Here is a 15,604-nt window from a genome sequence, read left to right as displayed (position 1 = left end):
ATTCTGCCAGGACTGGCCGCATGAAGGACGTGAAGGAGGCAGTAATACAACACAGATGGATGTGAGCTGCCGTTAAACACTAGAGAAGAAGAAGAAGCCGGTAGTGACGCGAAAATGGCGTCCTCCGCTGCCCGGCTGACTACACGCTGGTTAACAGCATCAGTTTCTTCTGGATATCGTAGCGGCCGTTTTCTCACTATTTCATCCGGGAATGGAGGAGTTTGTCCAGCGACCAAATCACAGACACACCGGGCAGGGACAGCGGTTAGCCTGAGCTCTTGGACACGCGGACATGCCGTGACATTGAGAGAACTGACAGGTGGGATAAGTTAGCTAAGTGTCGCAAAACCTGTTTTATATCAGCACGTATTCTAAATGCGATATCCAGCAGCCTGTCTGAAGGTCTAGTTAACAGAGCTTTGTGATGCTGAGAGAGTGAGCGACATTGAAATGCTGCCGTAGTTCTCCACAGTTCTTTAGCCTCCTGTGAGAACCAGTAGCAGTCAGTGCAGTGTGAATGCACCAGTGACACTCTGCACCCATACACACCTTCCTACGGATCAGACCGCCTGTATGGCAGCATCACTTAGTTCTCCATCCCCCTGTTTAGAATAAATGGTGACTGTTCATTTTTAAATGTGCTTCACCAGGACTAGATACTCCCAGGACAACGTTACTAATACCAGGTAGCAACTTCACTTTATCATTGGATGAACTCGACAAAAGTTTGAACTTCTCTCTTAGGGATTCCTCTGTGTTGACATAATGGCAGGATATTGTCTGTGTATTTATCAGCAGCACCTTCAGGCTGCAGATCCTGTGTTTAATGACATCTCTGAGCTGGTTCCAGATCTGCTGACCACTGATCTCACCGTGTTGTTAGACAAAGTCTTTGCTTTGTCACGTGGTATGCTGTCATGCTGGTTGCTCCTGTTAGAAGATGGTCGGATGCGCATGCTTAGCAGCAACACTTGCAGATATTCTTCTCATTTAACTTAACATCTTGTCTACGTTCTTTAATCTGGACATTAACTGATGACCTGTATTTGAACAGTTTTACACTTCACACATTTCATGAATAAACAGATGTTCCTACAAAGTGGTCAGTAAGTCAAGAAGGCTGTATCTAATTTGACAAACAAATATATAATGATAGCTGCAGTGACTACCAGATATACTCAGTCAAAGGAAACTAATGGTCAAAAGTTTCAGTAATTAAATTATTACTTAGCAACTTAGGACTACATGTACAAAAAAATAGTCAATTAGAAGTATTAATTTTAGCTTTAGCAAAATAAACTATACAGTTATACACTGTATTAGTTCTCCTCTTGGATGTAAACCTAAAAAAAAAAAAAAAACAAATTACTGCGTTTATGTTCAGTTTTAAAGTCTGATTATACACACACACACATACCCACACACAGTGGTTCACACACATTTAGAAAACTCCTCAGAGATATTTGTAAAAAAAAATCTGCACCTCTAATGTCACCATGATATCCTCTTCCTCTGCAGGGGTGAGATGTCCCCATGGGATTAGCTGCTGCTCTTTCCACTCCAGCAGCAGACTAGCAAACAAGCAGGACTTGTATGAAGTCCTGGGCGTCTCCCGCACTGCCTCACAGAAGGAGATCAAGAAGGCTTACTACCAGGTCTCTTAACATGCTCTTGTTAGACTTCTTATATGTGTCATTCCAGTAAAATGAGTAAAACATGCAGTTTTCTTTTGCCTTAAATGCAAGCTTTTCCTTTTCATTTGTCCAGCTGGCAAAGAAGTACCACCCAGACACCAACCCAAATGACCCAGAGGCCAAAGAGAAGTTTGCAAAGCTAGCTGAAGCATATGAGGTAAAAAAAAAAAAAAAAAAACTCAAAGCAAAACAGTTATATAAATACAAACATCCAACGTAAGTTCATCCCAGAAGCACATTTAGCCTGATATTTATCTGCTTTCTTGCTTCTGTGTGCAGGTGCTGAGTGATGAGCTGAAAAGGAAGCAGTATGACACGTACGGCGCGTCGGGCTTTGACCCGAACCGTGCCGGTGCTGGTCAGCAGCAGTACTACAGGGCTGGGGGCGCCACTATAGATCCCGAGGAGCTCTTCAGGAAGATCTTTGGAGAGTTTACAGGAGGCATGGGCTTCGGAAACATCAACAGCATGTTTGAAGAAAGGCCAGAAGTAAGAGGACGCTGACAACACCATAGCATCGACCTTTTTAGATATGTGATGTTAATTTGATGTGTTTAGTTAAGATTCAGTTTAACATACAGATGTGAGAATTGAACACTGGTTTTTAAATGTTCCCGTCTTTTCCTAGTTTGTGATGGAGCTTACGTTTTCGGAGGCGGCAAAGGGCGTGAATAAGGAGCTGAATGTGAACATTGACGACACGTGCCAGAGGTGTGACGGGAGGGGCAACGAGCCGGGGACAAAGGTGTCTCACTGTCACTACTGCAATGGCACAGGGATGGTGAGTTTCCGACCGACGCTCGGCAGCAGGCTCCTCTCAGCACCTGGCTGCACTCGTCAGCTTGTCTGTGTCGCCCCTTGCAGGAGTCGATCAGCACAGGACCCTTCATGATGCGCTCAACATGCCGGCGCTGTGGTGGGAAAGGATCTATCATAAACACACCCTGCGCCCTGTGCAGAGGTTCAGGCCAGACTAAGAAGAGGCAGACGGTCACTGTGCCCGTACCTGCTGGTAGGTTTCCATCCTGGGTTCTCAAATCCATCAATGTTTTTAATGCGAGAGTTTACCTCTAGTGTTTGTAGCTACTGCTGCTTAAAACGAATAACCTCAAAAGTTTGCGTTTAATAGTCGGTTTTAAAATAGACGACTGCATATATTTCAGGAGTGGACAATGGTCAGACGGTACGAATGTCAGTAGGAACTAAAGAAATCCTCATTACATTCAGAGTAAGTTTTGGTCTCTCAAATTCACTTACTCCTTATTTTACTTGTGAGAGAGCAGTGCAGAGGTTTGATGCGTCGTGTTTGATCTGTGCAGGTTCAGAGGAGCCCGGTGTTCAGACGTAATGGAGTAGACATCCACTCTGATGCCTTCATCTCAATAGCGCAGGCCATCCTGGGAGGCACAGCCACCACACAGGGTCTCTATGAAACTATCAGTATTGTGGTGAGTGTGTGTCGACAGTAATATTCAGAAGGCCAGTCATTTTCAATTATCCAAGTGGGTCACCATGATACTGCAGTTGGGCCACAGGAATAACAGAAATTCAGTTTGAAATTCTTTACACACATGTACGGTTACATATGTGTAGAATTTTACTTGTTTGTAAACAAAGTGAGTAATAGGAGGTGTGTGATAATACTCTAAATTTACTGCTCTTGTATTGAGGTTTGTGTCCCACTTGTTACACGTTGGCCTAAACACTTAGCATATGATTGTGTAGCTTTAGCAGGTTACAGTCAACAGCCTGCAAATTTTAATGTTTTTGAATAAAGATTTCATGGAAAAGCTCAAGAAAATTTCTCTTCTGTTTGATTAGAGTGAAGATTTCAGATTGGGTGAGCCCCATGGGGCTTTCTGGTCTTTAAGGGGGGCACAGCACTCTTGACTTTGAGAATCTCTGCTTAAGCTAATAAAATGTGTTTTTAGGTAACCTCAATGCGCAAGTGTTTGATATTTATAGTTTGTCTATTGTGTTTTTTTTCTTTTTATTTCTGCAAATTATTAAAGAGTGTAAAGTTTTAATAAAGAGCGGTGCCTGCAGTATTTCTAACTGCCTCTCTCAGATGCCTCACAGGGAGTTTCACTGGAGGAAACCTCTATTTCAAAATGTGTTGGTCGTGTTTTCAGATTCCTGCCGGCTGCCAGGCTGATCAGATCATCAGGCTGCAGGGGAAAGGCATTCGGAGGATAAACAGCTACAGCTACGGAGATCATTATGTTCACATTAAGATCAAAGTGCCCAAGTAAGTTAGTCTGATTGTCCTACAACCAGACATTTTTTGGCAGAATTTTTATTTATTATTTAATTGTTATTACAGAAACATGATAATGTGAATTTTTAAAAAAGTGTAACTTTATTTAGACCCACAAAACTTTTAAATGATGCAGTATCAATAAATTTGTATAAAGGGGTTATAAGAGATTTATGTATATTTTTATTTATGCATGTTTTGTTGTTACATCTTATAAGATGCATTTTTTTGTTAATTTTCTGATATAAATTGGTACTAATCACATGATTCTCTTCACTTTCCTGCAGGAAGTTGACTCGGAGGCAGCGCTCTCTTCTGCTGAGTTATGCAGAGGAAGAGACGGAGGTTCAGGGGACTGTCAGCGGCGTCAGTCCTTCAGGAGGTCAGAACTAAAGCTCAGCTCCATCATAGAGTCAAAGCATGATTTCATAATAATGCGCACATCCATAGAGATAGGTAGTCCAGCCCTTCTGCACTCACCTGATGAAGTGCATGTTATTGTCCAGGAGGGGGCAGCAGCACTTCAGCCACCAGCACAAAGTCAACCGCCTCAGAGGAGGGACAGGACAAGCAGAAGGAGAAAGAGGAGGAGGGAGGCTTCTTCTCCAAACTAAAGAAAATGTTTAGCGGACACTGAGACTGCAGGTTGGAGCTTTAAGTATCTCCTACCATCCCTGATAGAGAGCTAAATGTTGAACACAACAGATATTTATTAACCAGTCTTAATCTGCAGTGTGGTAACCACTTTTTTTTAAATTTTCAGGTAAAAAAAGAAGCAAGCAAAACAATAGTGTAAAGGAAGATGAAAGAATCTACACACCGGTCCTCCACGCCGTCTCCTCTTGCTTTAAAAATCCGGCCAGGAGTAGAAGGAAGAGAGAAGCACAGTGGCATTTGTGTTGACACAGTCACACATTGTTGAACTTGGAGTTGGAGAACGAGTCAGGGCCACCCACATGACGAAATGTAACCACAAGCACAGACAGGTGCTCGGCGGAAAATTTCTTGATGCGCTCACAAATAAACCAGAAAGTGATTTTTGCTTATTTTTCTGTTACCTCTCATCCCTCCTTATTGTCTTTGAAGCTACTCGATGAGGCAGCGCTCCACAGACAGTAGTTCTGTCAAATTGTGTAAGACAACCAGACAACCTTTGAATGTAAATGTGTTACAAGTAAAAACATGTTAAAAGGATTGCAACTGGATAAAGATTGACATGGATTTTTCACATTGGAATTATGTCATGACCTACGTGATGCTATATCACAGCTAAAAGGTTCCCATCAACTTCCAATGTCCTTAAAAATGAAGCATGGCTGTAAATTCTTGGTAAAGCAAAGTCTGAAGTTTGACTCTAGTTACATTGAAATTTTAGGCAGTGTAATAAAAGGAAATGCAGCTATTGCAGTAAGCCAGTGATCAGCAGATGATTGCAAGATTGGCTAAGGTAAAAACATTCACTTCAATCAGTGTTACACCCAGACTCCACTACATTTCCATATAATTTCCATACACTGATATAATCTGAGAACAGGTTTAAATTGATATACATTGACCTGTTAAAGAGATCTTCCTGCAACTTAACTTTTCATTTCTGATTTGTTCTATTAAATAAAAATAGGTTAACTTTTACAATTTGGTGATACTTAAAAAATATAATGTGTTTTATTTGTATTGTCTCAGAATTTAATCCCTATTTTTGTCTCATTTAATGTAAAAGTTTTTTGGGGGGGGTTGTTCATTTTGTATTTTCATGCTGTCACATTGACAAGATATTAAATATTCTTGAATCAAAATTCTAAGAATATTTTTCAGATGTTTAGCAAGAAACAAATGTGAACCAGGCCTAACCAAAGGCCTAATTAAGTTATGCTCTCTTCCTGGTCAATTGTGCCTGTGCGTGGCAACAACACTAATTTAAATAAAGATTCAATGTTGGAAAATGTTTTTCTTTCTTTTTGAAATTTAAATGTTGAGATTGTAATACCCTGAAACAGCAGCAGATGGCAGCGGCAATGGGTAAGTAAATGAAGAAATGCTCTCACAACAACGCTGAAAGGTCTGCTTTGACACAGGCGCGCTCAGCTTTGTTTGATGTGTTCAGCCACCCACTTCATAACCACGGGCAGTGTCTGAACAGAAGCTTTTGTGAGGGTCATCAGGGACGTTGGCTTCAGACAGGGGCTTTCCAGCTGTTTTCAGTCTCAGTGGTCAGTCCTCACAAACAGGACTGGTGGTGGTGGTGCCAGTTAAATGTATGATATAATATGAAGTCACAGATACATGCAGGACAAGCTGGTGAGTGTGTTCTGCATGCATCCATGTGATAGCATACTTTTGTACGGGTAAATATCCAGCTTATGCATGGATTTAAATGCTTACCAAAGCAGGTTGCTATAATGATAAATCAATGTTTAAAAGATGGTACAAAGGACAAGGGTGAAAATAATTTTGAAAAATTATTCAATTGCAAGACTTTTTTTTCTTCTCAGTTTGTTCCAAAGTTAAAGGGCACTGATGTCAAAAGCAGATTTTCTTTTTAATCAAGAAGGGCTTCAATTGAGGTTCAAAGGCTGCGCGCTGACTTATGTGGTCAGACCCAGACGTGCTTTAAAAGAATCTTCAAATCTAATATAAAACCAAAAGGCAGCTATAGGATTGCAGTGATGTTCTGTGTGCTAAAACCAATCAGGTGCTGCATCCTGAGCTTGTTGGAGTCAGTAGATCATATCATAAAGGGCAATTTGTTCTACAGAACATGTTACACATGTTACTCTTTTCACATACATTGATTGATTCAGTTTAACTATCAAACCTCATGTACTGAAGCAAGACTGTTGGATCCTACTGTTGCAACTGGTTGACAAAACTCTGAGATCTTTATTGATTCCCCAAAATCTGATTCCTTGTGTCTTAATGCCTTTTGGGAAATGCTTTTGGGGCTCTTTTCATAATATCTAGATACCTGCAAACCTACACACACCATCCCAAAAGGTTGATTCTGTTCATCTGAACATAGCATTTTCAGTGGGAGAAACGTTTAATCGCTCATCCAAGTGACTTCTTCAGTCCAGATGAACAGAATCAGCCTTTTGGCATTTACTTACCCAGATGATTGAGCATGCATCAAGACATACAGTGTATACATCATGTATTCAGGGGCCTGGCTAGATTTTGTTGAAATAAAACTTGAGTTAATTGAGTTAATCTACCCAGTGTGTGTATGTATTGTGCATTGATAAGCCACAACATCAAAATCAAGTTTATAAATTTTTGAAAGTTAATTGTGGCCAGAGTGTCAAAAGCGTTAATATTTATGAAAAATCTTGAAGCCTTGAAACCATTTATAGTTTGATTTGAGGACAAGCCTTTAAAGAAAGCCATGAGCCTGGTAAAGAAAAAGGTAAGTGCATGCAACATTTGTGTAAGCATTGAGCTTCCTCCTTCCCTTTAAAGGGATTTTTAAGAGCTTGTAATTTACCACCGTTCCCAGTAATTATGATGTCATTACAACTGTAAATAAACTTTGGCTCACTCATTTGCAGCATGTTGCAATAAGTCGGTTGCTCTATTCCGTCTTACTCATCTTACTTGAGGGAGAAAAAATCTCTTCCTCCTTTACCCTCTGCTGATTTTTCTTTCTTTTCTTCTGTCTACAGATTAGACATGAATACGAAATAAATACAAGCTAACCTATGTTTGTATAACCTAAAACTAACCTAAGATACAGAACACAATAAGCACTCAAACTATACAGAAAATGTTCATAAGTTTAAAAAATAGTTTGAAATTATGCCTATATTTCAAATATGTGTCATAGTGAGTTAAAGGAGGACTGTAGTGTTTTTACGTTCAGGTTTTGTTCTGCAACATAACTATTAATTATTTTTATTTTCACTGGCATCAGAAAACATTTTAAAAATGAAAGAAAACACTGACAGACAAATATAATATTACTTTGTACTAATATGTACTTAATATCTATAAAATAAATATGACATTAAGCTCTTTTAAACCGTTATACACATTTAATTGCTTATTTAATTGAATGGATGTTTTTTTCTTAAGAAATAAATAGCCTCTGACATTTTTCAGGCTTTCAAAACAAAGATTTGCACCAAGCTCCAAACAAGTTCCCAAAAGGCTGACAGTTAGTGGACACAAAGCTTTCACTCAGTCGCTTGGTATTCAGATCCACAGCTATATATTATGTTGAATGTTGAATAGCAACATGCAGACAAAAAAGCCCTTTACAACACAGTTAAGTGACAGATTTTGTCCCATACAGCCAGACCTCACAAAAGTCAGTAAAAGGTAATTAAATGTTGGACAGAGTTACCAAATTACAGACATTATTTGACCTTGTCTAGAGTCCATCGAAAAAAGCCAAAAGCTTTACAACCTTTCAGCTATACAAACAGATAAAAGCTCCAGTCTGCCAATCATGTATGACTGACATGTGGCTGCTGGGAGTAAATGAGAAAAGTAAAAATGCATCACAGGGAGTCTTAATTGACTTCTTCCCTCTAGCATTGCAGTAAAAAACACCTTCACATCTTCTCACGAGGCAATACAAAAAGGTCAAAAGCAGAGTGCGGTGGGTAATTGGAGTTTTAGGGTCCTCTTGTGCTGCTATTTGCAGGCTGATGGGTAATTATATTTACAACACAACAATGCTGACTGTGTGTGGGCATGAAGATGGTGACTGCGTGCACATTAATGCTGCCTATTTATAATACGAAAACCCTGTCTGGATTAGACGGCATAAATGTATACGAGAGTTTACCTCCCAGCTGGTGACATTTTGTGAGATTTAGTGCGCGCCTTGCCTGGAAGCGACCCATCCTAACCCTGGTTTACCAGGATTATGGTGATGCTGGTCTGTCCACTGGGAAGTGGGTTTTGTTTTATGTGGAGCGGATTAAGATGGGGATTTGTGTATTTTGTTGCTAGCTGGTTCACTCAAGCTTGAAGATGACCCTCCAGGTTATAGATGCATGGAGCCAGCTCCTTGTCGCTGGAAGAAAGTAAGGTATAGTGTATAACAGGTGGATGGTGCTTGCTGAATAGATAAACAGCATTACATCTTTTCTAACATGGGAGTAAGTTGGATTTTCCACATGTGTTTAGCATTTTTAACTAGCTTGTGACCCACTGAGTCTGGGTTTGTGTCTTCTCCTAGTTTTCAAAACCTGTCACAAACCCCTAAATAGTGTTTGGACTGGTTCTTACTTACTGCTTTTCTACTTGATCACTCAAAGTCCTTTATACAACACGTCACAATAACTTTTTTTGGGTGTAGAGCTTTCTATTTAACATTCGCACTCCAATAAAAACAACTCTGGGTTCATTGCTTTGCCCAACAATACTTTGGATCGAACCATCAACCTTCCAAAGTGGAGATGGCCTGCGCTACCTCCTGAGCAAATAGCCATCCCTATAAACCATTTGACAACCACCAGTCACTTGGAAAAGTGTGAATTTCACAAATAGTTGCAAGTCATTCCTGGAGGTTGCTGTTTGTCACTAGTGTCCACAAAGAGATATGTAGTGCTGTATCAACAACCTCCTAGTGACAGCAGCTTTCTGTAGTGATAAAATATGCAAAGCAGTTCAGATGCAGTGGTGACCAAAGTTATGAGTTACTCACAAATGTCTGACTTATGAGGGATTTTAAGGCTTCAGAATGCCATGTGCTGTATTTTGTACATATCTTATGCTTTTTCACTATCTCGGCGCACAGGCCAACTGCAGAGCAACATGAGCAGCGCTGTAAGGCATCTCTGTAATGCACAAGGACGCTTCATTGCGATGGATGATTGTGTATTAAGGAACTTGAACCTGGTTATGCTCAGCACCAAAAGACCTCACTGCCATTCTTCTGCCATATTAAGGCCTGACCTCTCCCTCCTTGTTTGTTGTAATTCTCTGTATAAAAGTGGCAGCTCCTAAATTCTGCCAAAGTCCAGGATCTAGCTTATGACACGAGTCATCAGCATGCTTTTGGATTGCAAAAGAAGCAGTGAGAGTGAGTAATCCAAATCAGATTAGTCACTGATTCATAATAACCACCTCCAAACTCCAATTTTGTTGTTTTCAGACTGGGAGATATTGGCATTAAGGGACTGGAGTCCATAATCACCAGGGATGGGTCTACACCAAGTAGTGGGCCAACTCAAAGATATTTCATCACTGTTTCAGTAACAATCATTCTCTGGGAGTGCATATGTGTGTAAATATGCGCATGTGTGCAAGCGTGTGGAAGCTAAAGGGTAACTTTGGTTCCAGCCTGTTTCCCATTTCCCCCTCAATCAGAGGAACCTCTCATCCAATTTCACCCTCCCTTTCCTTCCACCCCCATACTCAGCTAATTAGGGTTCCAGATCACTACCACATGTGTGTGTGTCTACGCCTGCGCACGCATGTATATTTATGTCCATCTCAAGGGGTCAAGGAGATGTTCCTTACCTCTCCAACTACTAAAAGGGTGACTCCAGATTTAGTATCAGATTACCAGATTGCCAAATGTTTTCCATATGGTCTTTCCATATCAGTCCAAACCTGGCCCCTGTCCTCCCGCTCTCACCCAACTCCAGCAGCACGGTGACATATAGCACACAAATGGATGACCTCATGACTGGTAATGTTTTTCAGAGATTTGTCTCAGATTTGTAATGATGACTGAGCAGCCTGTTTGCTTTCAACCCAACTACCAATTTGCCTGAATGAAAAACAACACACTTTTTGAGGTTTTTGGTTGATTTACATTCTTGCTGTCAAAAGAGGGATATCGTGGAGAAATCCCAGGTTTCCCGTGGTTGGATGATTATTACAGAAAAACCATTGGCCCCTTTAAGTCAGACAGCCTCTGGGAGACGATGCGTTTAGCCAAAAACACAATGTGCTGAAATGATTTGGAACTGGATCGGAGCAGCTGTGTGTGTGTGTGTGTGTGTGTGTGTGTGTGTGTGTGTGTGTGTGTGTGTGTGGGTGTGTGTGTGTGTGTGTGTGCTCAGTCTACCCTATCACCACTACATACACACTTCTATACCTACAATTAACTCTACATACAAGAGTGATGCAACTGCTTTTTGTTACATAAATTGAAATATGAGTTTAGCGTTCAGCTCTACAAATTACAGTCCTCTCATATTTGATGGCTACTTTCAATATTAGACCCTACAGATTTACATGGGTTCATTTTAGTGTTAGGTATGGAGGATTTCCACAGAATTTGTAAATTGAAGAGAATTGAATGCAGTAGATTTCCTCCATGAATGTGTTGAGCACACATTAGAAAGGAAGAAACATCAAAGCATTTGAAGTGTGTTTAACTGCAGTGGTTTAAATGAAACTGCTTCTGCTTTGAAGTACAGAAGTTTCAAAAGTTTGCCTATTTTTTTCTATTTCATCCACTAAAATTCAAATTCATCTAATCAGTCTGAGCTAATAAACCTTACTTTTGTTTGTGTATCTTAGTGGCCACGATGTACCTGTCCTTACGTATGTACCACATCCCTGCATTTTATATGTACATGTCTATTATTTTACTAAATACACGCCAGCTAATTTTTGCAATCTTTAAATATACATATGAATTACTTCCAATACACAAAGAATGGCAGAAAACTAATGATCTTTTGTGCAAATTATAGCTGTCAAGGACTACAGATGAATGTCAGGAGTAAGGTGAATTTTTTAAGTGCATGCTTTTTTAAAATGCTTTCACATGTGCATAAATGGTTCTGCATGTATCTCTACATCTGCCAGGACCTAAATATCATCAGGCTTACAGTGCCTGAGAGAAGCTGACCAGATTTCGTTGCATCACACACACCAATCATTCTGTTAAGGAAAGTCTCCCCTGCCGTCTCTCCCACACACTTGCTCCTCCAGTCAGGCTCCTCTGGCGGGTTGTGTCTGCCTCATGGCAAACAACCCCAGCTATAAATCACACTGTTTTAGCAGTGTGGTCAGCAACCAGCACAGCATGAAGTACAATTACTAACTGCAGCCACTTATGTTAAATGTAGGAAGTGTGTCATTCGGGTGATTGTGTTTGGAAGTTTCCATGTGTGTTTGAAGAAACAGGGACAGAACAGAGGACAGGTTCATGTCACAAATACTCTCATATGCAGTCTTATCAAATATTTAAATGTTCTCAAAACGTTCATTTGGAAAGTAATGAGTTCTGCTCGAGAAATAAAAAGTGTCCAATAGAGACATATAATATTTATCCTTGTTAACAATCAGTCCATGACTTTTGAGTTTTAATTTAATGAAGTTTATACATATCCAATTTCCATTATTTTTTTTGCAGTACAATCTTAATGCTTTTTATTTACTCCCTCATACTCACCTGCTCAATTTCAAATTTAGTTATGTCATATTTTTACCTTTTTTTTCTACTTTTCCCCATTCTTCATGGTAAGTAAAACTGGTGTGGGATTCCACTGAGAGCACCTGCGTGTTTGAATAAAATACAGACACAGGTGCCAGTACTTGGTTAACATATTACAAGAAGTAGTAGTTGTTATGGAACAGGAAGACTCACTTTGTTGTAAAAAGGAGATGCAGAAAGTCATTCACAGCCATTAGGCTTTTCAATTCTCACACAGAAAGCAGATGAGCCGTATCAGACTATATGAATTTAAATTTCCTTTGATTTTTACTCTACTTGGGGCTGACCCCACCAATGGTGCCACTGCCAAAACGTTTAACTACCTGTGAACTATTACACCATTGTACATCTGCTTACAGTGCTCTAAAAGTTTTTTGGGTTTTTTTGTGCCCTCCAACAACATTTGCTCACTCTTCTTCTCCAGGTTGGCTCCTTATCCCCACCTAAAATTCAAGTTGAAAGGCCACCATTTTTAATTATCTCGGGGACTTCAGAATGGTAAACATTACTTCCACTGAGTCATCAAAAAGTAGCAGTGGAAAAAAAATTTGAACGAGATAACAGACAAATTACATTAGGTCAGGTTTTTGCTTTCTTTGGAGAACTATTTGGTTAAGGTTCATATTCCAGGATCTCAAGCCTAGTCATTTGAGGTGAAATTGCAACACATCCATTTTAAGTCAGCATACTGTGTGCATTACAAATGGATAAAAGACTCAGCAGAAGAGTGTGGAGGGCCACAAATGCCAAACTGACTTAACTAAATCCATCGTTACATACTTAAATAACTCCGTCATTAATGAATAAATAATTATAATAGAATAATAATTAATTAATTAAATATATAAATAATTTAACATCAATTGATTTCATGTAAAACATTTTCAAAAAGTATTTATTTCCGATTTTTAGTCATTAAAATCTTCTTTTGTTATTAGTAATTTGTTTTGGCATTTGTGGCCCTCCATAGAAACCAGCTGTCAGCAGAATATTTATTTGCGACTAATGCACACATCCTATCCAAGCAGATCTAGAAATTCCCCACGTCCACAGTTCAATGCTTACATGAAGTTCTGTTTATGCTCTGTGAAACTCTATAAGCGCTCAGAATGTTTTTTATGAGCATAAGTTTACTTTGTTTATTGCTCTGGCTACATACAAACATCTTAATTCAAGCAGATAGACAAGCTCTAAATGTCTTTTGGCAGCTGCCTATGCCAGATACAAAAAAATAACAGACGCCAATAAATGCTGTGACTTGGCAGGTGGGGTCTGTATGAGTTAGCCTCTCTGCAACGAGCCAGAACTGCTCTGTTGGGGTAGAAACACAGCCCCACCCAGTATAACTATCCCCATGCTGCAGGTGTGGTTCCATTAAAGTGTCAATGAACAGTGCGAGTAAATTGCCTTTATTAAACCAGGAAAGTTCATTAAAAAGACATTTTTTATAATAATAGTCTGGCAGGAAGCAACATATTTCCTGGAGTAGTGAGGACAAGGGAGCAAAAAAAAAAAAAAAAGATAACAACAGTAACACCATTCAAACAAAAACACAACACAGGACTAAAAGTAATTTTTTCTTCTTTCTTATTTTCAGATACAGATGCTTGTTTTTATTTATTTGCCAAAATGGAATGGACATTTTTTAAAAGGGTGGAAAAATAATGTAGTCTGCTTTGAGTTTATGTTTGCTGAAATGAGCAAATTTGATATCAGATTGTTGTGACAACTATGTCTCCAGCAGCAGTATTGTTGATGGTTTATGGGAAAATATTTCATTCAGAATTGTGACTGATTCCAGTTTCCACTTCTCATCTTTATAGCGGGAGAAGCAATCTAAGCAAAAATGCCCAGCTCTTCCAGGGGGACACTGGGGCATTCCCAAGTCAACTGATAAACATAATCTCTTCTGCATTATGTCATTATGCTATCTCTTCTCCTCACAGAAGGGCATGCCCAAAACACCTAGCCTTGGACGCATCCTGGCCAGAAGATCAAACCACCTCAACTCAGTGAACTCCATCATCTGTAAAAAGCAGAGATCCTCTGTCCACCATCCCTTGGCTACCCCTAGGAACTAATGTCCATACAATTTCTCCACAAAATCAGTGACAAAGCATAGCCCAGTTTAGTCAAACACCAACAGGAAACAAGACTGACTTCCTTACTTTGCAATGCAAATCAAGCTCTTATTATCGTTGTACAGAATAGACAGAATAGACCTCAACAAGGGGCCTGATACCCCATACTTTGTAAGCACTCCCCACTGGACACCTAAAGGGATATGGATGAATGCCTTCTCCAAATCTGTAAAACACATGTAGACTTATTGGGCAACCCAAATTCCCTCTCAAATATCCTAGAGTGGTTAGATACTGTAGCTGGTGTGTTTCACAAGCTGGACAAACACCACCGTGTTGTTCCTAACTTTGACTACATTTTCAGATTAAAAGTTAAATGTTACCTCATGAAAATTAAGCATTACTTCATTTTTTTTAAAAATATTCGTCATCAGTGGTGAAGTGGAACACTCAACTCCAGCAGTGCAACATGAGACCAGGTAAACACAAGATTTTCATCTAATATTTACCTCCATGTAGATTTGTAACACTTGCTCTGGAATAGCCATCTAACCAAACACTATGCATTAGAGTAGCTGATTTTTTTTTATGTTATTTTATGTTTAGACTTTGATTAGTGAAGATATTGTAGTCTCCAGTGTTTATATGCCTGAGAATATGGCAAGCTATAGCTATAGAAAATGATTAGCATAAACAGATGCCATCTGTTACAGTTTTGAGTAAGACTCCAGCACGGATTTGGATATTACCTTAATATAGAGCCTGGGAGTTCTTAGAAACTGTGCAGAGCTCGAAAGAAAACACTCAAAAGCCATGTTTTTCAAAAAAAGAAAGCCATCTCTGTCTATTTCAGTAAAAACATCGCTCTGTTTTGGGTTTACTCCATTTCCTTGTGATAATTATTGGATTTAGAGTGAAGTAGTGTGCCAGTTTAACCAACACTTTGCTGCCTTGGTTTCAGAACGGGTGGGAATCTTTCTCAATTTGCCCTCACTTTGTTTTAATTACAGGAACACGCAAGCACAAAGAGACAAGTGGCCTATAATTACTTGGGACAGAAATAGAGTTACGCTGTGTTATTGTGAATAGATTACTTAAGACAAAGGTGTCAGAATGCCTAGTCAAAATACACTTCTCCTACTTTCTCATTTTGGTGTCTAAACTCTGTCAT

The 15,604-nt window shown here is 39.6% G+C and overlaps 1 protein-coding gene across 2 annotated transcripts; it reads left to right on the top strand.

The window, feature by feature from the left end:
* Positions 1-87: 87 nt before the first annotated feature.
* On the top strand, positions 88-5,886 carry LOC308395592 (dnaJ homolog subfamily A member 3, mitochondrial-like). Of its 2 annotated transcripts, XM_080880507.1 has the most exons (12): positions 90-319; positions 1,519-1,655; positions 1,768-1,851; positions 1,974-2,183; positions 2,323-2,475; positions 2,559-2,706; positions 2,858-2,922; positions 3,014-3,142; positions 3,827-3,942; positions 4,239-4,333; positions 4,458-4,596; positions 4,715-5,886. In XM_080880507.1, the coding sequence occupies exons 1-11, from the start codon at positions 115-117 to the stop codon at positions 4,586-4,588; spliced, it is 1,473 nt and encodes a 490-aa protein (XP_080736633.1). In that variant the 5' UTR covers positions 90-114; the 3' UTR covers positions 4,589-4,596; positions 4,715-5,886. The 2 variants fall into 2 exon arrangements, with proteins under 2 accessions (XP_080736634.1, XP_080736633.1); XM_080880508.1 differs by lacking the exon at positions 4,715-5,886 and having other exon boundaries at positions 88-319; positions 4,458-4,598.
* Positions 5,887-15,604: the final 9,718 nt, after the last annotated feature.

This window comes from Rhamphochromis sp. 'chilingali', assembly GCF_963969265.1.
Source record: "Rhamphochromis sp. 'chilingali' genome assembly, chromosome: 4".
NCBI classification, from domain to species: domain Eukaryota; kingdom Metazoa; phylum Chordata; class Actinopteri; order Cichliformes; family Cichlidae; genus Rhamphochromis; species Rhamphochromis sp. 'chilingali'.
The sequence above is the reverse complement of the archived record's forward strand: the minus strand, read 5'-3'. Positions and strand labels throughout refer to the sequence as shown.

Coding starts and splice junctions, on each gene's coding strand:
- LOC308395592 (XM_080880507.1), top strand. CDS start 115: ATGGCGTCCTCCGCTGCCCGGCTGACTACACGCTGGTTAACAGCATCA. Junction 3,143..3,826: donor ATGAAACTATCAGTATTGTG/GTGAGTGTGTGT, acceptor TCGTGTTTTCAG/ATTCCTGCCGGCTGCCAGGC. Junction 4,334..4,457: donor CGGCGTCAGTCCTTCAGGAG/GTCAGAACTAAA, acceptor GTTATTGTCCAG/GAGGGGGCAGCAGCACTTCA.